The following is a 25,985-nucleotide window of genomic DNA, read 5'->3' as shown; positions in this document are numbered from 1 at the left end:
GGTTTAGGAGCAGGAGAGCGCGATGCATTTTAATAAATAAGAATGTGTTTGTACATCCATATTCTTTTCTCCATGTTGTCTCTCATGCCAACTCCCCCTAGGCCTGGAATGTGCTTGCAGAGCTTGTCCACAGGACCATTACCGCACATTCAAATCTCTCCTGAAGACCCCCTTCTGCCATGATGCCTACAAGAAATTGGCCATTTAATGTTGGCTAGTTGAGGGCTGGTGGGATAGGTTACACATATAGTTTAAAAAACCTAGAAACCCCCAGAACTAACAGTTTACCTGTCTTCCCCATGACCAGGCTAATTATATGTAGTCTTCCATTCCCACAACCTTTGCCTGAATTTTGTCTTCCTCTATAACGACTAATAGTTTGTAAAACCACCAGCATTGGCAGGATACTTGGGGGGCATGTGTAGTACATGAAAATAGTAGTTGATTTTTTTAAAAAATTAACTAAGTGTGTAGATATTGATAGCGTCACATTTAAAGAAGAGAATCTGTTTTTCTGCTTTGTTTACCAGTGAAATAGGGTGAATTAAAAATACCTTATGTATGTAAAAATGGGGTTTTGTGTAGGTTGTGTTTTTTGGTTTTTTTTGTAGTTCAGGCTAGGCCTTTAATACTCTTCATCTACCAAGTTCTTTCTTACTCATTTTCATGCTTTTGGGAGAGTATAAATGTGTCTCTGCTCAGTGAGTTGTTTATGGGAATCTTTCTCAGTATAATCCTCTTCTCAGATGGAAAATATTTATCCTTTAACTTTTTTGCATTTTTCACTTTATCTGGCAGGGTTGTAAGAAAGGAATAGTATGTGTCAGTAACACACTGAAAAACCAGCGTAGAATAGTAGAGCTTTTGGATTGGTACTGCTTGATAACTAAGGTGCTAGATAACTAACCTTGATAACTTATAAGGTGGGTCAGTTGCTTTTACCAGGAACATGAACACTTGGATTTTGGCAAGTTGGTGATTTGTCATTGTCCCTACTCATGAATGCCACAGCAATTTGTGATTTTAATAGTAACAGTAAGTCAGTTCCGAACACTAGTCTGATCGTGGGTATTAACTTAATCTAAAATGGGTGAAGTCTCATTTAAATGTGAATACTAGCCCACACAATACTATTAATTCTGAATTAAAGACTGGCGTCTAAGTACTTCTCTTCAGTGAGACTTGTAAATAAGAGCTATATTTTTGTGGGTTATATTCCTATATGGAACAGACATTCAGCAGAAACTCTGGTCCTTTGAGACCTTTTTGTCCTGAAGATTCATTTATAGCTTCTCTGATATTTATAGAATCCATAGAAATGTAGGACTGGAAGGAACCTTCAGAGGTCATCTAGTCGATCTTCCTGTACTAATTTAGGACTAAATATACCTAAACCATCCCTGACAGGTATTTGCCTAACCTGTTCTTAAAAACCTCCAAAGACAGGAATTCCACAACCTCCTTTGGAAGCCTGTTCAGAGCTTAATTATCTTGATTTAGTTTTTTCCTAATATCTAATCTAAATCTCCCTTGCTGCAGATTAAGCCAATTACTTTTTTTCCTACCTTCAGTGGACAAAAGAACAATTGATCCCTGTCCTCTGTATAACAGCCCTTAACAAACATATTTAAAGACTTTTATCAGAGCTCCTCCCAGTCTCCTTTTCTCAAGACTAAACATGCCAGTTTTCTGAACCTTCCCTCAGAGGTCAGATTTTTCTAAGCCCTTTATCATTTTTTTTGTTCACTTCTGGACTCTCAAATTTGTCCACATCTTCCCTAAAGTGTGGTGCCCAGAACTGGACATGCTGCTCCAGCTGAGGCCTCACCAGTGCCTAGTAGAGCAGGACTGTTCCCTCCCATGTTTTACATCTGAAACGCCTGTAAATACACCCCAGAAAGATTTTGGTGTTTTTTGTATCTGCATCACACTGTTGACTCGTATTCAATTTGTGATCCACTATCCGTCCCAGATCCTTTTCAGCAGAACTACTACATAGGCAGTTATTCCCCATTTTGTAGTTGTGCATTTGATTTTTTTCCTTTCTGGGTGAAGTAATTTGAACTTGTCTTTATTGGATTTCAACTTGTTGCTTTCAGACCAGTTCTCCAATTTGTCAAGGTCATTTTGAATTCTAATTCTGTCCTCCAAGTGCTAGCAATCCCTCCTATCTGCATATTTCTAAGTATATTCTCCACTCCATTCTCCAAGTCATTAATCAATATTTTCATTAGTATTGGACCCAGGACAGACAGCTGTGGGACCACACTAAATACATCTCCCCAGTTTGATAGCAAACCATTGGTAACTATTTTTTGAGTATGGTCTTTCAAGCAGTGTAGCACCTGCTGTATAGTAGTTTAATCTAGACCACACTTCCCTAATTTGCTCATGAGAATGTCACTTCGGACTATTTTAAAAGCTTTCCTAAAACCAAGATATATCACGTCTACAACTTCCCCCTATCCATTAGGCCAGTAATCCAGTCAGAGAAGGAAATTAGGTTTGTTTGGCATGATTTGTTGTTACTTGTAACTCTGTTATCCTCTAGGTGCTTACAATCGATTGTTGATTAATTTGTTCCAGTAAAGTATCTTTCTAGGTGTCAAAGTTAGGAGACTGGTCTATAATTCTCTGGGTGTCCTCTTTGTTCTCCTTTTTAAAGATGGGTACTATGTTTGCCCTTCTCCAACACTCTGGGAGCTTTCCTGGCCTCAATAAATTCTCAGAGATAATAACTAACAGTTCTGAGATTGTTTCAGCTGGTTCCTTACCAGGTCCTGCTGACTTGAATACATCTAATTTATTTAAATATTCTTTGACCTGTGCTTTCCCTATTTTGGCTTGTGTTCCTTCCCCCGTCATCTTAATAATTTTATTAAGATGATGTTGAAATAAAAAGAAAACGGTACAGAGTTTAAGCATAGAAGTTTCTGGTTATCAGGGAATAAGGAAGGGTGGCATAAGGAATACATAATCTGCAATCTCCTCTGTCAAGGTTCCTCCCCGACTCTGAACGCTAGGGTACAGATGGGGGACCTGCATGAAAACCTCCTAAGCTTATCTTTACCAGCTTAGGTCAAAAACTTCCCCAAGGTACAAAATATTCCCCCCTTTGTCCTTGGATTGGCCGCTACCACCACCAAACAAATACTGGTTACTGGGGAAGAGCTGTTTGGAAACGTCTTTCCCCCCAAAATACTTCCCAAAACCTTGCACCCCACATCCTGGACAAGGTTTGGTAAAAAGCCTCACCAATTTGCCTAGGTGACTACAGACCCAGACCCTTGGATCTTAAGAACAATGAACAATCCTCCCAACGCTTGCACCCCCCCCCCTTTCCTGGGAAATGTTGGATAAAAAGCCTCACCAATTTGCATAGGTGACCACAGACCCAAACCCTTGGATCTGAGAACAATGAAAAAGCATTGTTTTCTTACAAGAAGACTTTTAATAGAAATAGGAGTAAATAGAAGTAAAGAAATCCCCTCTAAAATCAGGATGGTAGATACCTTAGAGGGTAATTAGATTCAAAACATAGAGAATCCCTCTAGGCAAAACCTTAAGTTACAAAAAAGATACACAGACAGAAATAGTTATTCTATTCAGCACAATTCTTTTCTCAGCCATTTAAAGAAATCATAATCTAACACATTCCTAGCTAGATTACTTACTAAAAGTTCTAAGACTCCATTCCTGGTCTATCCCTGGCAAAAGCAGCATATAGACAGACAGAGACCCTTTGTTTCTTTCCCTCCTCCCAGCTTTTGAAAGTATCTTGTCTCCTCATTGGTCATTTTGGTCAGGTGCCAGCGAGGTTACCTTTAGCTTCTTAACCCTTTACAGGTGAGAGGAGTTTTCCTCTGGCCCAGGGGGATTTTAAAGGGGTTTACCCTTCCCTTTATATTTATGACATCCCCGATTGGGGGTAAAAGGTTAACGGGTCAAAATACAGACATTGAGATATGGGGGTATGTTGTTCATATAATGGCTATGTTCAGGTGTGGAGTATAATGAGTGGATACGATGAGGAGGATGGATTTACCCGCATTTGGTGAGATTTAATGTTCAGTGAGTTTGTTTCCAGTTCATATGGTCCAATGGAAAAAGTCTCTCGGTCCCTTTCTCATAGTTGATGCATGATGTCGTACCGGCTCACATCTCCTGGTACTGTCGGTGGTCGGTGATGTGTTCGATCTAGACGTCCCTGAACCATCAGATGGTGTCCGAGACCATGAGGCGCCGCATGAGCCGTGCGTCGCGTCGACCGATCCCACAGGTCCGCAGCACACACTTGTTGCAGGGGTCCCAAGCGCCCAGGGCTCCGACGATCAGGGCATCCATCTGCACCTCGTAGGCCTTTGCTCTCAGGGTGTCGGCCAGGGGGGCGTATTTTTCCAGCTTATGAGCTCGGGCTTCACGGAAGGCCGGGGTCCTGTTCTCAAAGGAGACCGTGACGTCGACGAGGATGATTTTTTTCTGGGCTCGTCGGTGACTACTACGTCAGGTCGCAACTGGCTGTCAGTACCGGGGATGGCGCAGTTCACGGCGACCTCCCCCAGGCGCGGTGCGATGGCTTTCACCAGGCGGTTCTGGATGGCATTGTGGCACAGCTGCCAGGCTCTGGAGTGGGGCTTGCAGCTGCACAGGACACGGGGCAGGGTCTTGTTGGAGTAGCTGCACTTCCTGCAACGCTTGTCTCGGTTCCCGTGGCAGACGGCTCCGTTGAGCGGGACGCAGTTGAGCTGGGCACGGTGGATGAACCGCCAGTTGGTGAAATGGGTGAAGCCACCCCCGGCGAGGAAGTGGTTGCTGACGTCCCACTTGCTGGTCAGTTCGAAGGCTTTACCCTGGTCCGGTTTACACTTCAGGGTTTCCATGTACAGTGAGTAGATGGCTGCCTTCAGGAACCTCTCCAGCCTGCCCCGGTGTTCGGGGTGACGATGGTGTTATCGTCGGACCTGATCTGCGGCACCAGGACTCCCAGCTCCTGGTGCTCCTTGCACCACTCCCAGCGGAAGCCGATGCGCTTCCCCAGGCGACGCATGGCATTGCGAGCACGGGACCACAGTGAAGCGATGTTGCGCCCATCCCGTCCGAATTCACCATTGCGAAGTATCTTCACAACTTACCTTTTTAGTGAAGATAGAAGCAAAATACATTAAACACCTTGGCCTTCTTGATGTCTTCTGTATTTAGCCCACTTTATTTCTCCTGTTCGGCTGGGGCCAGATATAGAGGCAGGTTCTCTGTCCCTTTATGATCCCTTTGGGCTGCTTGGGTGACCAAAGGAGAACTAAAACCTCCCCATAGTCCCTGCTTTGAATACCCCCAGCAAGTGCAGAGCATGCAGAACTGGATTCTAGGCCTCACTCTCCACATCTCCCAGCACAGGGATCATTTTAGGGTGTGGAGGGGAAGTGTCCAGTGTGTTCCAACAATCCCTATCTGATGTACAGTCTCTGTGGGACCATACCCAGTGGAGAATTGTCAGAACAGCCCTTAGTCTGTTCTAATCTACAGCAGAACTGGGACTGCCGTAGAGAATCAGGGAGAAGTGATCATCTCCCTGATAGCTACCCTCCTACCTACCTCCCATTCTTACGCACCCAGTGCAAGTTGTGTTCATTTGGAGCAACTGACAGCCAGCATCCTCAGTAAAAGAAGCCTTAAACCAGGACCAGGCCTACTTGAATCCTGGGGAGGGGAGGGGAGAGGAGAGGAGATCCAAGGGCCAGAATACAACTGGGTGCAGGAGACAACAAATGAAAAGAGAGGAACAGGAGTGGAGTTCCTAAAGAATTAAGATCAAAAGGATTAGTGTCTGAACTGTGTCATGTGACCAGTCAGAAGTGGAACACAGACTAAGTAGGATATTTTAGGAGAAAAAGGACAAAGTCTTACCATCACAGAGTACCCCCCGCACTCCTGGTGTGATATGGCATTTCAGCAACTCTGTCTTGCTCTCCTCCTCGCTCTGTCATTGGTCTGGTACAATGGTGAGAACTCCGCAAATCTGACGATAACCGCGTCATATCCACAGATATCTGCATCCATGGATACGGATCTTTATTTACCAACTCTGGATTACAGATCGGATGCGAATCCAAATTTTTTTTTATCGTGCGGGGCTCTAGATTATGCAGAGGATCTCAATTAGCAGGGCTGCGGTTTCAGGGGGACTGCCTGTGGGGCTGAAGCCCGGAGCCCTGCGGGGTCCTGGACTCCCTCAAACCAGCTTGCAGCTCCCCAGGGGGCCATGGATGCCCGGTTGAGAACCACTGCTCTAGAAGGTGCTGGTGCAGATGCAGATCCTTCTATAAGGTGGAGTGCAGATCACAGGTCAGATACAATTTAATTACCAGGGATGCGGATTCAAATTTTTGTATCCATGCAGGGCTCTAACAATGGTGACTTGGCCTTTATCCACGTCTCCCTATAGTTCCACCCTTCCAGGGCCCCAAATAAATAATGTCCAACAACATAGTGGTAATCAACTCAACATCTTCTGTCCTTCCTGAGCTCCTCTTCAGCCTTGCAGAGCTACCCCCTGAAAACCCTCAGCAAAACTCAGAAACCAGACAAAAATACAAACTAGGGCAGGCAGAAGTTGCTCCAGGCTTCAACTTTTAGTGCATCTTAGGTTCTCCCAGTTCTCCTCTCTCCTACAGAGCGTCAACCCACAGGGCTGGCTCGCTGGAATCTTGTCCCTTTTTCAAGCCCTCCACCCCCCACCGCCCCAGCATTAACTCCACTCTTGTAGCTTCCCCACAATTCTCCTTCCACTGAGCTTCTATTTGACCCTTCCCACTGGGCAGGAACTCCCAGATCTCCATTCTCCTGGGTCTCCTTCTCCTAGCTGAGCTCCTCAGTGAGCTTGATGCACCCTCCAGGTATAACAAGTTGGTGCTAATTAAAGCTCTGAGGCCATGTCTACACTACAAAATTAAGTCGACCTAACTTACATTGGAATACCTCTACTGCAGAAATTACATTGCTTGTGTGTCTACGCTTTTCCTTGTGTTGGCGGTGCATGTCTTCATAAAGAACTCTTGTGTTGATTTGTACTGTCCGTGTGGGACATTGTGGGAAGGCTCCTGACAGCCAGTAACCATCGACATAAGCAACGCAGTGTCAACAGAGACACTGCGTTGACCTAACTACATAGACCCCTTGACTCTATGCTGCTCGTGGAAGTGGAGTTATTAAATTGGTTTAGCAGGGCAGTTACTTTGACAGTAATCTGAATGCATCCGATGAAGTGAGCTGTAGCTCATGAAAGCTTATGCTCAAATAAATTTGTTAGTCTCTAAGGTGCCACAAGTACTCCTGGTTCTTTTTGCGGATACAGACTAACACGGCTGCTACTCTGAAATTTGACAGGAATGAAATTTAAGTGTGGACACTTCTGTAATTAGGTCAATACAAGATGCCTTGTCTTGACCTAACTCTGAGGTATACACCAGGCCTCTATCTCTATTTAGCTCCTTTTTGGTCAGTATGGGGTTTATACACTCATCACAACATGATTTGCTTAACTGTTATACTTTGCAAAGTTTACTAACTATTGTACAGTGTCATCCACTACTTTTAAATAATAGAGTTCATTATTACGGAGCTATGCTGTACAGAGAGCGCATCCTTCACACTGAACTATATCCTTTCATCATCACAAGTACTTGAATCTTATCTGTTCTTTCATTTCCTTAGCTGACTTTGGAGACTACAATCAGTATGAATCTCAGGAATTTCTACAAAGATTTGCCTTGTTTCCTGTGGTAAGCACTTTCTTCAGCTGCTTTTCTGACATTATTGAAAGAAAACAAATGGTTTGGAGACCCCTTTCGAAGTGAGCAAACACTGTATTGACAAATAGCAGTGCTTATCAGAGAGATTTCAACAAACGGATACATGCTTATATAAAGGCTGAGAACCACTACTTCTCTCTCTCGTTTACTGCTCCCAAACCAATCAAAGCACAAATTATTGAGGTTCTGCAAGTCCAGAGCTAGTTAAAGTTTTTATCAGGTAATTGAATTACACATAATGCTTTAAATTGCACACAAGATCCCAGTTTTCCAGGACATTCCAATGTTTAAAGATGTTTGTACATTATAGTGAAGATAAATGGTGGGGGGAAAAAACAAAAAGTATGTTTTAGGTTTTTGCAGTAATCTGTTCACAGCCTACTAACCACAGGCTCAGTTGGAAGTCAGGATCCTACTGAGTGAAGGAACTAATTATTTTATCCTTTTAGAATTCCTTCTACTAGCTCTTTAACTAAATTCTGCTTTATGTTAAGGGTTGGTTACAAGAGGAAAAAGTACTGGAGGAAGCAACTCAGAAAGTGGCCTTGCTGCATCAAAAATACAGGTAAGATTTCATAAATGCAGAAATTGTGGAGCAGTCGCTTCAGATCTAAAGGCATGTCTAGACTACAAAGTTAAGTTGACTTAAGTTAGGTCAACCTACAGCCATTGCAGTAATTTAAACCGGCTCTGTGTGTCCGTACAGTATGCACCTTCTGTCAGTGGTGTGCATCCTCACCAGGAGCGCTTGCATCGACTCAAGTAGGGCATTGTTGAGCACTGACAGCTAGAGCCCCCAACGTCCCAGGGCTGACAGCTGGAGCGCTGCTTAGGCCTCAACTAGAGTGTTGTGTCCAGTTCTGGGTCCCACATTTCAGGAAAAATTGGAGAAAGTCTGGAGAAGAGCAACAAAAATGTTTAAAGATGTAGAAAACATGACCTATGAGGGAAGATTTGAAAAAAAAAATTGGGTTTGTTTGTTCTGGAGAAGAGAAGATTGGGGGCAGGGGGCCGGACATAAGTTTTCAAGTATATAAAAGATTGTTACAAGGAGGAGGGAGAAAAATTGTTCTCATTAACCTCTGAGGATATGAAAAGACACGATGGGCTTAAATTGCAGCAAGGGCAGTTTAGGTTGGACATTAGGAAAAACTTCCTAACTGTCAGGGTAGTTAAGCACTGGAATAAATTGTCTAACCTGCTCCTAAAAATCTCACATGACAGAGATTCCACAACCTCCCTAGGCAAACACCTGCCAAGGATGGTTTAGATAATACTAGTCCTGCCTTGAGTGCAGGGGACTGGTCTAGAAGACCTCTTGAGGTTCCTTCCAGTCCTATGATTCTATGGTATAGGTGATGTTGGATATTTAGGTAGTGCGATATAGAGCTTGTCACCAATATGTTGCTGGTTCAAGTCCATCCTGGCTCAGTAGTGACTGAAAGTTATCCTCGTATGATGCAGTCTCACTCCAATTTCTAGAGTACAGATCTCCAAATCACTAAACCTATAGGTGCCACTAACTGGGAAGGAATAATTAGGAACAGCTACTGCTCTTCTGCCAGAGATGTTCCCTCCCAGTCAGAGTTGAGGCACAGCTGGGGATGAGTAGTGTGGAGAAAATTGCATTTCTCTTGTCTGTGCAGTGATTTTCAAGCTTCTGGCAATTTTGTGTGGATATTTACATCCAGGGTAAAGCCAGGACATTTGAAATAGCAAATGTACATCGTAGTAATGCTGCTTATCAGAGCAAAAATAAATATTGTGGCTTCATTGTTAGAATATTTATAAAGTCCTTTAACTTAATCTCTGGCTTTAGTGTAATGGAAATCGTGACCACAATTATTTTTGTTTAAGAACTAACAGTATGCTCAGAGCTGTACCAATCTAAAGGTAACCTCTGTTTCAAGGTGTTTTCAGTCTAAATCACAGAGATAAGACACAGTGCACTGGGAGACCCAGAGGAGGGCATCAGATGAGATTCTTTGTTTGTTTTCCTGATCTCACTCTTTTTCCCTCCCCCCCCCTCTAATTAGAATAATGTTGGGCTTGAGATGGAGTTTGATGTGACTCAGTGTTGTGGGTTTGTTTTAAGTAGCGTGGAAGCAGCGAGTTTTTAGGAGGAATTGGAATGAGGAGAGGGGTGAGGACTGACATATCAGGATTCTGGGCTTTTTCTGTGCATAATATGCATTATAAAAAGAGGAATGTAGATGGGAGTGGGAGAAGGAAGTGCAGGAGCTGAGGCTGATGTGACTGTCAGAGAAAAGAGGAATGAGAAGGGATATATAATAAGAAATTAGTGTGTCTCCTTGTACTGTACAGTTCTAAACATACTGTTTGTGCTAAAGAAATAAATAATCTGAGATGCAGGCTGGAGTGGAATTATGAAGGACCCTGAATGGAAATACTAAACATTCAGTTTTGATATGGTGGGTGATGGGGAGCCAGGGGAGGGATTTGAAGAGGGATGTAACATGGTCTCAATAGACATAGCAGACGAATTGGCGAGAAGTGATATGGAAATCAGGGAAGCCAGAGAGGAAGAGGTTACAGGATTCCAAGTGGCAGGACTAGGACAAGTGTTTTAGCCATTTGGACAGACAAGAAGCAATAAGATTTCACGATAGCCTGGATATCTTATTAAGTGCTTTTCGAGCATGCTTCAAGAGTAATACAAGTAGGAGCCCCCCCACTGGTACAATTTTAGAAGCTGATCACTAGATTAAAAGTTACTGTTGTGTTTGTTTGTAGAGGCCTTACACCTCCTGATGCAGAAATGTTATATATGCAAGAGGTAGAGAGAATGGAAGGCTATGGTGAAGAGAGCTACCCTGCAAAGGTAAGGATGGCTTTGACACTTGACGTGACTTAACAAGTGCAACCATCTTCATATCTTTCTTCCATTTTTAAAGAAAAAACAAGAAAATCCAATGTATAAGAAACCCCTGGGCCCTATACTTCATCTCTTAGTCACCTGAGTTGTCTCATTGATTTCATAAGGACCACTGTATCGAGTCCTGTGTTAGTGCTGCATGATGAGGAGAGGTCATGATCTCAAACTAAAGATTAAGATTTGCATTGCCTATGTAAGAACCTTTCTGTGACCTCACTGAAGTGAACAGTTTCTGCTGTAACTTTGGCTCATAAAGAGTTTTTCTTGTGATTTCTGTTTACTACTTCTAGGATAGCCAGGGAAGTGACCTATTTATTGGGGCATGTCTTGATGGTATCTTTGTGAAACACAAAAATGGCCGGCCTCCTGTTATATTTCGGTGAGTATTGTCCCCTGCCAGAATAATGCTGATGAGTACTTTGCAAATTAACATTTTCTGTGCAGTCCCCAGTTGCTTTCATGGCATCTTGGATGAATACAGATCTTACTCATTAGCACAGTTCCAAATATGGGCCCTGTCTTGCAGCCCTTGTGCATACGTACTATAGTCAATGGGAGTTTTACCTATATAATTGCTGCAGGATTAGTTCATTTAGAGCTACGTTATATATGTGTGTCACCTACAGTTATGTATATTCCCATGTGCAAATGCATGTGAATCTAAAGGCAGCATCATTTTGGCAGATACAGGCACATACAAAAAACAAACGTGCACATCAATTACTTGGGGATGTGCAATCGTAAAAGTATGTTGGGGGGTGTTGTTCTATATATGGAAATATAGAAGAGGAAAGTAGCATTACTATTCTGAAGTGATAGATCATTTGCTGTTTGCAATTAAGCTCTCACTGGTAGTGAAGCATGCAGTCTTTCTGGGCATTCTCATAGTTAAATATTTTAAAAATGTTTTTCCATGCTAGGCATGGCATTGAGATCCACCTGGCCCAATTCCAATAGCCCAGATTTCACCTTTGGATGCAAGCACATGAGTCCCACTGACTTCAATAAGAGCTGCACGTGTGCATCCATGGGCGGAATTTGGCCTACCAAATAAATGTCTTGTAGCGACACATGCGGAAGGCTACTTTCAAGGACACTGGTGACTTATAGTTACCATTGTGGCCAGGTAGACATTGTTCTCAGTGGATTTTATCTGATCAAATCGAGTTTTTGACTGACTGAGGACCAAATATTGGAACCTCTCTGCAACCCCAGAGTAAGTGGACCATGCACAGTGAATCTCTATGGGCCCCAAGTTCTGCTCATCCTTGCCTGTCTTCTCATTCATTTTAACCAGGTCTTAATAGCTCTGAGCGTTCTTGGTTACTGGACATAGCTTTTCTTTTACAATGAGTGATTAACTTTCAAGAAGTCAGGACATGCTAATGGCTAGTTTCTTGTCTTTAAACTTTTTTTTTTTAATGCATTTAAGTTGAAAGACCTCAAAGTTGAGCAGGAATAGTAAAGCATTATCCATTATAAATAATACCACCCACACTTATACATCCTCCAAAGAACTACAGTTACGTCCCCATTTTCCTTTTAACAATAATTTAATGGGTGTGAAGTTATAGTCTGCTTCTTTAATCACTATTGCAGAGTTTGCTACACATGACTCAGATTGGGGGTAGGGGGGAGTTATTGCTCAGTTAGTCCTCACCCTCCCAAAGATAGGTTTTGTTTTTCATTTATACTTTCTGTATGCTGAAAATCCAGAGTTTACTTGTCATGTCGTCTTCATATATCCTTAGGTGGCATGACATTGCCAATATGTCCCACAACAAGTCCTTTTTTGCATTAGAACTGGCAAATAAAGAAGAGACCATCCAGTTCCAAACTGTAAGTGAGTGAGTTTTTATTTCTATCAGTCTAAAGCTATACAAGTAAACCACAAAATAAGAAAATCCCTCAAACTATTTTTGTCCAAAATGTTGTTATTTTCAACTTTGTAGATATGTGGAGGTTTTTTAGTTGCTGTTACAATTTTTAAAAAGTATTAATTATAAGGGTGGCACAAATATAACATTTTAAATTCTGTGGCTGCTTCAGTAGTTTTTATACAAAAGTAAAAGGCATTAAGAAATCTTATCTTTTGTAAGTACACCAAAAGTGCTGAGCACTCTGGTCTAAACTAGCAAAGCATTTAAGCATGTGTTTAAATGAGACTTTGAAGTCAATGGGACTATTCACATGCTTAAAGATAAGTACATGTTTAAGTGCTTTGCTGGGTCAGGGCCAGAGTGCTCAGCGCCTTGCAGAATTGAGTCTTTAAAGCATTTGTTTGTTCCCTTCTTCAAGAATATAATTATTGTAATAGTCTTAAAGTGTGATATGCACAGTATATATGGTTATTCAGTGTTCTGAGTCATAAGATTGTCTTCAACGGAAGGCTGCTATTTTCAGCTTTTTTTAATCTAGTGGAGTGTTCATGCTTGAGCAGCTGGATTAGTCCTGCAAATTACATGGTTCCTAAGAAACTTTGATATAGAAACTGCTACATCAAAATGAAGTGGGTCAAATCTTGTTCCAGTGTAAGTCAGTGGTAAAACTTTCACTGACTTCCATGGGATCAAGAGTTGGGCCTATATATTTTAGCCTGTATATTTTGTCATATATCTATATATTTTTTTTGACAGGAGGACATGGAAACAGCAAAATATGTGTGGAGGATGTGTGTGGCCAGACACAAATTTTACAGACTAAATAAATGTAGCCTGTGAGTAGAATAGTTTTTTTTGTTTTTTTGTTTTTTTTTTTTTTGGGGGGGGGGGTCTCTGTTCCCATAATGAACCTAAATGTTATATAACATGTTTAGAATATACTAAAAGTGACCTTGTTTACTCCTGATGCTTTGAACCACTTATTTATCCCCAATGCTAAAGTTTACAATATGGAAAGGATTTATCTTAAATGGTTGCAGCCTTATAATAGAGGACAATATTTTTATAACTCTGAGTCACAGCTGAGAACATAGTTCTCTTCTTCTAATAACTGGATCTCAATGCTGTAAATGCATCTACTTGGGCCATTAATGTCAGGGTATTTGTGAAATACTGAAGTCTATGGGACTCTGAATGTGCTTTTGATTGAACTTGTAATAGGACACTGAAGTTATTTTAAAGGAGTGGGGGAGTGAATGTAGTGTGCTTGGAAGATGCTGGATTGGCAGTTTTACATTATGCGGCCCTTTCGATATCCACAGACTCCTCATAGCTCAGTAAGCGCCAGAGCAGAACAAATTAAATACAAGTGAGAAGATTAAATTTAATGGTCCAGTCTCCACACTGCAAATCAAGGGCCTGATTCTGATTTTTTTTTTTTTTTAATCTTTTTTACTTCAGTCAAGTTACTCTTGATTCTCATTAGTATGAGACAGAGAATCGGGTCCAGTGAGTCTGAATAAGCATGGTTTCCATTTAATTCAATTTATTTTACATAGTCCAGCAATAAATGACTTATTGAGCTCTGATTCAGAGCCTATTGAAGTTGAAGGAAAGACTGTGAGAAATATCCATATCACAAAAATCACCACAACAGGCACTAATATTAATTACACCCTTGTTGACACTCTCAAAAATAGTTGAAGGATTGACTTGGAATAGAGACCAGACTGGCCTCTCCTCCCTCATGGTGGTTGCCTTCTGGTCAGGGATGAAGCATATTGGTGGAGGTAGTGTACATGTCAGAAGCATGTGTAGCTGTTGTCTGAACTGTATCTGTTTTCTGGTTACATTACAAATTTCAGTCTCTGGGCTGTCAATTCTGCACCCTTTACAATAACTCACTTTAAAAAAAAAAAAAAAAAAAAAAAGAAGAAAATGCCCACGACCAGTAGTTCTTAACCTTTCCTTACTGGGATCCCCATGTCAATGAGTTGGGAAATCCTCCTGTTTAACAAAAGGGAGGGGCAAGGTAGTACTGACACGCAGGCTAAGAACCTCTGTCCCAGACTCATCTAAGTTCAGTTAAAATGTCCTCTCTGCTAGTAACAAGTGCCTTTCTTTTCCGTGTGCTAGTTGATTGTCTCCATTTTGTCTGCACGTACCTTGTCTTTAGAGACTCCCCAGACTCTCCACCTGTGGAAGGCTCTCAGAAACCTTTCCTCATTCTTTCCTTTCCACGCTTACCAATTCTTTCTCGTCCTTCTCTTCCCAAAGGGTGAGCTGGAGAATAATCTTTCTTTCTGAAATTTTGCATGTCCTGTATTTGTATTGCTCTGGTGTCTTTTGGGTCCTTGTCATACTGCACGCTGACAGGTACAGAAACAGTATAGGGTGGGGAAAATGGGCATTGCTGAACAGTCCAACATGCAGTGATTTGGCAAACTTCAAAACATTGTTTATGATAGCTACAATGTTCGCCATATCTAAAATTTGGATTGGTTAGGGACCCAGAATGAGCATTTGGCTGTTGTTTATTTCTATAGCCTAGTAAGTATTGAGGACCCTTTATAGACTATTACAAAGACAGACATCCAGGCCAGGGAGCCTACAGGTTACCAGGGGTTGAAATTTGGTGTGAGAGCATGAAAATCCCACCTTTCTCCCTGCCCACTGCATATGTGAAATTCAGGTCCTCCTCCATTTCACTCGCTCTGGCACACCAGGCTTCCCCAGAAGTAATCTGAATTCTTCCCCTGCTAGGGTGCTGTACATGGGGAAAGGAGGCAATGAGATAAACAAGGTGTTTGTCTTTCTCCCTCCCCATCCTATTTTTGTGTTTCTTCTCATTCTAGCAACAGCAGTGATTTGTGCATATGCTATACAAAGCTCTTCCCTCTGGGACTGGCGGGAGGACTGTGCAACATAGGGCCTGTGAAGTGTTGAGTGCCCTGAAATGTGGTGGTGAGCACTTTACAGGATTGGGCCTAAGTTGACAATGTTGCTCATCATATGACTTGCTTTGTAGACAAACCCAGGCTGTTACAGTGAATCCAGTTAGAAGGAGGTCCTCTTCCAGGATGTCTCTGGTAAGGCTTTCAAATAGCTTTACATTTGAGCCACTTCTTGTTTCTTGCTAACTAGAATAGAGGATTCCCCATGAGGGGAGAAATGGTGGTGACTACATTAATAGTCAGTAAGATTGGAAAAGAATACTTTTCTTAGGAATATGCCAGACTTCTGAGATTTGAATTTTTACAGTTTTCCATTTGACTTAATATTTTTTCATTTAGTGAAATAAGCTGAAATGATGAAAAATAAGGTGGGACCAATAAATTAAGAAACTTATTAGTTTGTCAGAAAACCAGGATGTAACTTCTTAATAACTGATCTAAAAATATTTTTTGTTTTTAGGTATTTTAGATACATCTCTTTTCAATTTAAGATTCCCCTACATCTAGAGAAAATCCTAGATGTCTGTTTGTAGGCACAACATTGGTTGGCTTTTACTCTTCACTAGTCCTGAAAACTGATACTTTGTGTTACACACTGACTGAATTTGCTTTTAGAATAGCCCCTTGTATTAAAGATCTTCAAGACTCTTTAATAGTCATGTAGTATTTAACTACTTTTAAAATATCTTCTTTCTTAGCCCAAGCCACAGCCTTACATGATGCAACCACCACCTCCTCTACATTACAATGGACACTACACGGAACCATACACATCATCCCAAGGTAAATTATGATGTGTCACTCTCAATGTTTAACTCTCAAGTAAATTCTAAATACAGTGGGAACCAGTAAGCACTCAGACCACTTGATATCACATTTTACCACATTACATTTCAACTCACTTTAAGGCCCCATGGCGCTGCTAGAGCTGTGTAAAGAGGCCAAAGTGTAAATGTGAGTCAGGCCCACATTATTTCTCTTGCTGCAGTACTTGTTTCTATTTTAAGTACAGAATGATATAGGGGTGTGGCAGGGAGCTAGGATAGCAAATACTGAGTTACTGACCATGCACATTGTAATTACAGACCACAATCCCTCTTGAATGACCTTAAATTGGCTATGGTTTCTATGGCTATATCTCTCTCTCTCTATAGATATATATATATACACCCCTCAGAAGGTAAGCTAATGAGCAGGCCTCAGGAGCTCCTTCATATCCCTCTAGACCTTAAAAATATCCGAGCTCCATAAATTATCCATGGACTTTGTACCCTCTCTCCCCTGACTGCTCCAAGGACCCAGCCCCGCCCCTGGACAGCAATAGAGAGAGTAGGATTTCTAAGGACCATATGGGATAGGTACTCCAGGAAGAGAGGGACCTCTTGTCTGTAGTAGTAGGTATAGAAATCTTTGGGATAGGCTGGGGGTGCAAACTTTGAGAGAGCCCAGGGGATTGTAGCTGGTTTGATACGGAATTTTTAAACACTGGTTTTCTAAAAGTAAAATAGTTTAAATTATTCAGAACTCTCAAGTGGTGCACATAACTAGTCTATGTAATATGCAGTGGATTTACTAGTACCCTCATTTTCCTTCTCCCTTATTCTTACCCTCATTTTGTGTTTAATTAGACTAAGTTCTCTGAGGTAAGGACTGTGTTTAATTATCCACTGCATTCAGGCCTTTGAGTGCTATGGTAGTACAAATATTAATAATATTGGTAATACTGAGTCACTGACAGTTTTGGGAACTAATACCTGTAATCTCCAAAGCAGAACGGAGTTGAATTGTTTCCAGTACCACAGTAGGGGTTCAGTAAAGAACACCAGATTTGTAATAAAATCCTGCTATTGAACGCTTATTCTCATGAACGAAGAATCAAAAGCAATTGTCAGCAAAGATGCACAGCAGGTTTTGTTTGCGCTACACGCACAAAAAGCACCCGAAGCAGTGTGTTGCATTTTGGCATCCGAGCAAAAGCTCCACTGCTTTATAAACATTAAACGTAAAACAATCAATAATTCACTTTCATCTGTATAGTGAAATCTGTAATAAGGACCAACTGTAGTAAGCCGCAACATCCTACCATATTTTAAAATCATTTTTCCAAAGTCTCCAGAAAACTTTGGTTTGACTAAGATCTACCTTTGCTGGTTACTAGGATGGTCATGTAAGGCAGATTTCTTAGACTGTCGACACAGAGCTAGTATGTGTATGTCTCTCTGAGCTGGAGGGGTGATTCCCAGCTCAGAGAGATGTACATACACCAGCTCTGCTTGAAAAGTAGCAATGCAGCTGTGTGGCTCAGGCTAGCCACTTGAGAACAACTATATCTGAGGTCCTAGGAATGTACTTGGGGCAGCTAACCTGAGCAACCGCCCATGCGGTCCCGCCCATGCGGTCCCCACCATGCTGTATTTTTAGCATGCTATCTCGACCAGCGCTAGCACATGTATGTCTTTCTGAACTCGAAATCACATCTCCCAGCTGATTATAGACACTTCGTTAGTATTGATTATTCATTTATATGGTGGGCCTGATTCTTCTGTCACTAAGACCCTATCTACATAGGCAAGTTGAACTGGTTTAACTTACTGTTTTTTTTTAACTGATATAGTTGAACCAATAGAAACTCCCATGTGGACACTCTCTCTTTTTAGTAGCTATCCCAGCATTCAAGTGGCTGCAATGTGCTTTTCAAATGTGTGTGGGGGGGGAGTGTGTTGTGTGTATGTGGGGGGAGAGAGAGTGGGTTTTGGGGGGCTGGGAGCATGTCAGCATGCTGTCTTGTAAGTTCAGACAGGAGCAGACCCCCGCCTCTCTTTCTCACTCTCACACAACATTCCACAGTAATGGTTGCTTTTTCTTGGAGCAGATAAGCAGCTGGCTGTCAGAAACAGAGCTTTCAAAGGGCATTTCCGCATTCCTACAGCGAGTTCAAAACAATGAGAAGAGTGGCCACTTGATTTAAGGGGATTATGGGACGTTTCCGGAGGCTGATCAGAGCGCAGTAATGCAACACCTCGTTCACACTGACGCCTGAGCGTTTCAGTTAAGGCACAAGTGTTAATCTTCTCGCCGAGGTGGAGTACCAGGAGCGCTCTAGCCATGGAGTCAAAGTGCTCTACGTGCCTTGCCAGTGTGGACGGGTAGTACCTAGGGCGCCCGGGGCTGCTTTAATGCACTCTAACTCGCAAGTGTAGCTAAGCCCGTAGACAAGACCTTGCACTGGCGTATCTCAAGAGTAATGCTGTATAAATCGCTGGCCTAGAACAGGTAAATAAGATATAAAGAAATAAGATCAGAAGCGGGACCAAACTTTTTTCTATTTTACCCTTTTCCTCCATCGCTTGCACTCTGCCTAATTCTCAGTAGTTGCAGTCACTGCAGAGCTTTGAGTGGCTTGGTGGATGAGGGAAAGTCCCCTCTGCAGCCACTGTTAATTCAGTTAGTTAGATGACTAGCATGGCTGCCCCTACAGGTATGGTGCACCTCTTCCCCTAGAGCTCACGTGCCATAACTCTGTACTGTGCATTGTCTCCCCTGGCCTAGAGAGCTGAAATCCTGTGGTTGCTCCTGAGCCTGTTACTGCTTCGTTGGTGGGATTTTTCTAGATTCCTGCTTTTGAATGGCTCTTGTGAGTGAGGCTGACATATTTTATTGATCAACCTTGCCTGAATTCTGACTCTGGCTGTTACATCACAACCCCACCTGGTCAAAGCAAAACAAGTTCTGAATGACTTCAAGATAAAAGGCAAATTTACAACTCTCATGTTTCACTGCTGAGTCTTGATGCCACACTCATTAACGTCATGGTGTCTGAAAACAAATCACATCAGAATTAAATCAGTCTTCAGGTAAAGGACTATATTACAGGATCCATTTTGCATGTCAGAAAATTGACCAGGTAGCAAGAGGTAAAACAGAAATACTATCCCGAGGTAGCAATTGTGTATTTGGGAGCAGTGTTGGGAGCCTTGCAGCACTAAAAATGCAATCCTTGGAAGTAAAGTGTTGCTTGGCAGCAATATATTGTTAAAGCCAAGATATGGAGGGGAAGGGCTGAGGTTTTGATAATTAATCATTGATTAAACATGACTAGTACAGAAATTTCACTCTTTTAATGTTTGGACATAATGGTTGTTAAACACCTTTATTTTTTCAGATAACCTTTTTGTGAGCAAGCAGAATGGATACTACTACCACTCTCAGACTAGCTTGGATAGAACTCCACATGACTACAATGGCAGAATCCGCAATGGGAGTGTCTATAGTGCACACAGCACAAACTCTTTGAATAACCCACAGCACTACTTGCAGCCATCTCCCATGTCCTCTAACCCAAGCATTACTGGAAGCGATGTCCTGAGACCTGATTATGTTCCGTCGCATCGACATAGTGCGCTAATACCACCTTCTTATCGGCCTACACCAGATTATGAAACTGTGATGAGACAGCTTAACAGAGGAATGATACACACAGACAGGCAGAGTCATTCTATGAGAAATCTTAACATCAGCAATTCATATGCCTACAGTAGGCCTGATGCTCTGGTCTACAGCCAACCTGAAATCCGAGAACATGCTCACTTCACCTCCCCCCAATCTAATCACTGTCCTTTCAACCTGAGTTACAGTTTTCATAGCCAGTCTCCCTACCCATACCCTGCTGAACGGCGTCCAGTTGTTGGTGCAGTCAGTGTCCCTGAGCTAACAAATGTGCAGCTTCAGGCTCAGGAGTATCCAGCCCCAAACATCATGAAGACCCAGGTATATCGACCTCCTCCCCCTTACCCATACCCAAGACCTGCAAACAGTACCCCAGACCTTTCCCGACATCTTTACATTAGCAGCAGCAATCCAGATCTCATCACGCGGCGAGTCCACCATTCTGTTCAGACGTTTCAGGAAGACAGCCTGCCTGTTGCACATTCCCTTCAGGAAGTGAGTGAGCCCTTAACATCAGCACGACATGCTCAGCTACAGAAAAGGAACAGTATTGAAATAGCTGGACTTGCCCACAACTTTGAATGCATAAGAATTAAAGAGAGGACCATGTCAGCCTCTGCTGCAGATGTGGCCCTTCCAAGGGTCATGTCGGCAGGGTCACAGCCCAGCATTTTCATGGAGAGAACAAAGCAAGAAGAAAATAAGGAGCAAGAAGAAAGTTTGAACTGTGATCATAAGAAGTCTCTTTCGGATGCCACTATGCTGATTCACAGCAGCGAGGAGGAAGAAGAAGAATTTGAAGAAGAAAACAAAGCTAGTACAACCCTGACTCCTCTCATTGATGATCAAACCCAGCTTTCTGCTATTATGGGTGGTTATCCTAATGAATCCTTACTAAGTTACCCCTACAGTTCTGTTGCTTCACCTCCTGGCCCTTTGCATATCCTTGAGCCTAAGTTACATATTTCGGAGACGGAAAAGAGGATAAAAGATGTGAGCCCAGTACACTTAATGGCTGAAACCCAGGTGCAGAGAAGAGGTGAAGGATTGCTGACTCCGTCCATGTCAGAATCTGACCTTACGACTTCGGGAAGGTACAGAGTGAGAAGGGATTCTCTAAAGAAGAGACCTGTCTCTGACCTTCTGTCAGGGAAGAAGAATATAGTGGAAGGTCTTCCCCCTTTAGGTGTAAGTGGATATTATTTCTCTCTCTTCTCTTGGTTCATGATGATAGATCTGATCCCATTTGTCGGTGTTTTTAAGAAAGCTTTTTCAATATCTTTGAAGCATAACAATTAAATGCAGTAACCTTCCTCTCCATTTGCCCCCCCCCTCGCTGTTTCCTGCTTCCTCTCCCCCATTTTGTCTTTCCATCCCCCTCAGTCTGTTCAGCTAGTCTTCCTGCCCCCACCCTCTATTCAGTCTGCAGCTACGGGGGACTGGCTCTGGGATCTCCTCAGCCTCATATAACCCATGGATGAGTCATCCAGGGTTCCTAGAGGGCCCCCCCCCCCCCGGCATTCACCAGGCACCTGAAGCAGGAGCAGCTACATCCATTCCCCTGGCAGTTTTGTGATGACATTAGACCCATTCCCGTAATTTGAGCATTGGACTTAACTGAGTGTTCACTTGTGTGTTCTGACACACTTTCCACTCCCTCTCCTCCTAATGTGATGTCACTAAGCACCTCCCTCCTTTGTATTCACTCCTTGGTTTTTCCCTTTTTTTAGGCACTCCCTCCCTTCCTGTCTTTTTAACCATTCTTTCATCCTTAAAAACTCAGTCCTTCCTTGCCATTTCCCCTCCCTCCCACTTCTACCTCGCCAAGCCATAAAAAATAAATAATGAAAGAAAGGAACACAAACTGACACTCCCGCCCACAAAACCTCCTCCAAGATGTGTGCAGAACCACACAATGTAATTCGTGATCTTCTACATTGACCCCTCTTTGTTTTTAGTCTGTTTAGTTTGCAAGTTCTTAGGGCAGGGACTATAACTCAATGTGTTTGTACAGTGTCTAGCTCATTGTGGGTGCTACTGTAATAAAAACAAAATATTTTTTTCTTTGTTTTAGCTACTGTCTTCCCCCCCCCACCCCTGTTTTCCCTACTTTTAGTTTGCTTTTATTTTTTTAATTGATTGTGCTACATTAACTTCTTCCCCAGGGTCACTATCAGCAGCTGCAAAAGCAGGGAAAAGCAGCAATGAGAAACTGACTGGCATACTAGTTTTACTGCCTAACAGCTGCTACAGCTGACCCTGCAGAAACTAAATACTGTAGGATTAGTCTATTTATCTGGACACGTATATAGCCCTCATCATTGTCCCTCCAAATCAAGCTTTCTAGCATGGAGCTGGATGCAGAAAGAGACCTAGTAGAATTGCACAATCCTAGTCAATTTCCTTTAAGAATTTTATAATTGTATATAATTTCTTCTCCCTCCCCTCCCCCCTTTGTTACACTAACATCAAGTCAAACTAATTAGGTTCTTCTGTTGATAGGCTTATATTCACAGGCAGCTTTAAACTCTCACCTTGTGTCATAGGCCCAGATCCTCAAAGGTTTTTAGGCACCTAACTCCTAATTATTGCAATGTGACCTTTAAATATCTTTGAAGTTTTGCGTCTTGCTCTTTACATGTTTCAGAGTAGCATCCATGTTAGTCTGTATCCGCAAAAAGAAAAGGAGTACTTGTGGCACCTTAGAGACTAACAAATTTATTTGAGCATAAGCTTTCGTGAGCTTGAGCTGTAGCTCATGAAAGCTTATGCTCAAATAAATTTGTTAGTCTCTAAGGTGCCACAAGTACTCCTTTTCTTTTTGCTCTTTACATGGTATATGTTTTTGAGACATTTGTGAACCTACCCTGCTTTTTCCTTCTACTGTGTTTGTAATTAGTTTGCTTTCACTGAGAGAGACTCTCACTTTAGTTTTAAATTAAGATGTTCTTTACTCATTGGAAATGTTCAATAGAATACTGTCTTATTCAGCAAGTAACTGTGTTTAGTTATTGTAAAATATAGCTAGAACAAGGTGGGTAAGGAAATATATTTTATTGGGATGACTTCTGTGGTTTCTGTGTCTTTCACCAACAGAAGTTGGTCCAGTAAAAGATAGTACCTCACCCACTTCGTGTCTCTCTCATCCTGACACCAACATGGCTACAACAATCCTGCAAACAATATAGATAGAACCTAATTCCTTTCAAGACTTAATACTGACATTTATATCCTGATAAGACTGGTAGAGGCATTTTTTTCCATGACGACGTCTTTTGCTCCCATTGTGATCCTTCGTTATTGGGTTTCCATTAATTCATTCTTGCACAGAGTCCCATTCTCTTAGCTTTGGCAATTAGCAGTGTTTTTGTTTCTGTTACTGCCTTTTAGCTCTTGGATGTAATGATTTTTCACTCACACACCACATGTGCCCATGTTCTGTTTCAGTTTTTTTCACTGTGAGAAATTCTTTATCTATTATTTTTGTTAGAAGCCAAATTTATAAACTGTAGGATTGAGACATTTTGCTTTCTCTAGTAAATAAGTGTTTAAAAGATTATGGTGGAATGGTTCTTAACACAAAAATCCCCCTGAATTTGTAGTAATATTTTTCTCTAACAGTAACTGAATACTGCAAAATTAAAGATTCAGGCCCTGATTTTCCAAAGGCCCTTAACTCTGCCTCTAAAACTTGACCACATTTTTGCATCTGAAATTTGTTGTAGGCTTTTTTTTTTAAACTGGTTTGACATTTAAGACACCCCCCCCCCCCCCCCCCCCCCCCGCGCAGTCTAATGCTTGTGCATCTAAATGCTATAAAATGCACCCATAAAATTGTGCGCTCTGGGGCCGCTTCTGAAAACTGGGCCTATAAACTATATAGTCTGATGCACATAATCATTTTGATGTGTGCGATATACCATTGTGGTATTTTTTTCTGTCTTATTCATACTATTAGAGATTTTAATTCTATTGAGGACTGTAAACTGCCCAAAATTGCCCGTCACACTGTGACCTAGCCTTGGAGAGAACAATATTTGTCATTCTTGTGGCGTTCCAGAAACGTGTATCTGGAATGAAGTCAGACTGGTGTCCCGTCCTAGGAAAGAATGTGGCTTTACCACTGCAATCTCTTACACAGTGGTTAGCAAAGAGAAAGGCTGTGCATTGTCTTCTGTTTGCAAAAAGGAGTCAGTCGTCCCCTTTATTAAGCTTAACCCCTGTGAAGACTACATCGTAATCTGTTTTGTGGATGTTACAATTTTTCAAATTTTTCTGCAGGGTATGAAAAAGAATAGAACTGATGCAAAAAAAATAGGGCCTCTGAAGCTAGCTGCCCTAAATGGACTAACCTTGTCTCGAATGCCTTTGCCAGATGAGGGTAAAGAAGAGCCTACCAGAGCAACAAATGATGAACGGGTATGTTAAAGGTTTCTAGAGTATTTGGTTTCTCTTAGCCGGGCAATCTTAAAAATTAACTGCATCGTCGTGTTTTGTGCTAATTTCTATAATGTCTCACCCTCAAAATAATTCAGACATAGAAGGTGACAGCAAATCGGTGAAAGAGACTTCTAATTATTGGTTAGTTGTTGGTAAAAGTGCCTTATGAGACTAAGGATGAAAGTTTTTTTTGTTGTTTTTTGTTTTTGTTTTTTTAGATATGTAAGATTCACCTATCATCCAGCTTCTGGGCATGTGGGCAGTAGTTAAAATAGTATTCAGAGTTTTTTAAATTAGAAAGTTTCCCTTCATTTCCCACTGAGCTGTATCCCTGTCTAGAGTGTATGCTCTTCATGGTAGAGGCTGTGACTTTCTCTGTGACTTATTACTGTTGGTGCTTAACAAATAATAATAATAAATTTAACAACAAGTATCCTAATTAGAATTCATCCAGGGTTCAGGTCTTTGCAGGTCACATTGATATTTCTCCTCAGGAAAAACCCTGGAAAAAAAAGATGGATCTTACACAATGCCATGAAGATAAACACATTTATACCGTCTCAAACCTGTGGAGGAAAGTAGGCTCCAAAGTTGAGGGTCATCCAACTGAGAATGCCTTGATCCCAGCTTCTAGCTGTTTAAGGTGGGAGGGATAGCTCAGTGGTTTGAACATTGGCCTGTTACACCCAAGGTTGTGAGTTCAATCCTTGATAGGGATCTGGGGCAAAAATTGGGGATTGGTCCTGCTTTGAGCAGGGGGTTGGACTAGATGACCTCCTGAGGTCCCTTCCAACCCTTATATTCTATGATTCTATGATATGCAGCATAAGCAAGGTCACTCTGCCTAATCTAAGTGCCATGAGAGGATATGGGATGAAAATAGGCAGAACCCGAACAATATTGTTCAATAGAGCCCTATGTAATCACCCTGAATTATACCCAGGAGCATAGAGGAAGCCAGTGTAGTCCTTGGAGAAGTAGTGTAAAGTGCATGCTTCAGCCAACACTTAAGGACCTGATTCTGTGCATAACACAGCACGCTTAACTTCATCTCCACTTTAACTCAATTCACTGAGAAGGTCACTGAGAACCTTGCAAGACTGAGCCCTTAGTGAGAAACCACGTTTCTGCACCAACTACAAACTTCCAAATGGCTTCCAATGTCATTCCAAGGGTAATCCAATGTCAAGCACATAGCAGTAATCCATTCTGGGGATCTCAAAGGCTTGGATAACTGAGTATGGTCCACACACTGGAGAGAGGTGTTGTAGTTTTCTGGACAAATGTAAATAGAAAATGGCATTTTTAGCCATAGGCGCACCATAGGTCCCCAGCATCTGCTAGACTCCTAAAGTAACACCACATTGTCACTGAAGTTAGCAAACAGACACAGCCATTAATGATAGCAGGTTTCCCTGTATTTCACATGCTCCCTCTTACCTATCAGCATCATTTTTGGGGGGGGGGGGGGTCTGACTTGAGCTTCAGTGAGCACACTTTATCCACACCCCAGTTTTTCCCAAGCACTTGGGGGGAAAACGGGGAATCTGCACTGATAGGG

At 42.1% G+C, this 25,985-nt stretch overlaps 1 protein-coding gene across 3 annotated transcripts in view; it reads left to right on the top strand.

Moving 5' to 3' along the window:
* Nucleotides 1–25,985, top strand: part of PTPN21 (protein tyrosine phosphatase non-receptor type 21) — a 61,304-nt gene that overhangs the window by 18,481 nt on the left and 16,838 nt on the right. For 2 of the 3 annotated variants that reach the window (XM_037900808.2, XM_043548706.1), the window contains exons 5-14: nucleotides 7,711–7,778; nucleotides 8,303–8,373; nucleotides 10,563–10,650; nucleotides 10,995–11,083; nucleotides 12,456–12,543; nucleotides 13,341–13,420; nucleotides 15,613–15,673; nucleotides 16,237–16,321; nucleotides 19,701–21,172; nucleotides 24,266–24,403. In XM_037900808.2, the coding sequence (XP_037756736.1) occupies nucleotides 7,711–7,778; nucleotides 8,303–8,373; nucleotides 10,563–10,650; nucleotides 10,995–11,083; nucleotides 12,456–12,543; nucleotides 13,341–13,420; nucleotides 15,613–15,673; nucleotides 16,237–16,321; nucleotides 19,701–21,172; nucleotides 24,266–24,403 (2,240 nt within the window). Of the gene's footprint in view, nucleotides 1–7,710; nucleotides 7,779–8,302; nucleotides 8,374–10,562; nucleotides 10,651–10,994; nucleotides 11,084–12,455; nucleotides 12,544–13,340; nucleotides 13,421–14,760; nucleotides 14,863–15,612; nucleotides 15,674–16,236; nucleotides 16,322–19,700; nucleotides 21,173–24,265; nucleotides 24,404–25,985 lie in introns of all 3 variants that reach the window. The other variant, XM_037900810.2, reaches the window with a different exon arrangement.

This window comes from Chelonia mydas, chromosome 6, assembly GCF_015237465.2.
Source record: "Chelonia mydas isolate rCheMyd1 chromosome 6, rCheMyd1.pri.v2, whole genome shotgun sequence".
NCBI lineage: Eukaryota > Metazoa > Chordata > Testudines > Cheloniidae > Chelonia > Chelonia mydas.
The sequence above is the reverse complement of the archived record's forward strand: the minus strand, read 5'-3'. Positions and strand labels throughout refer to the sequence as shown.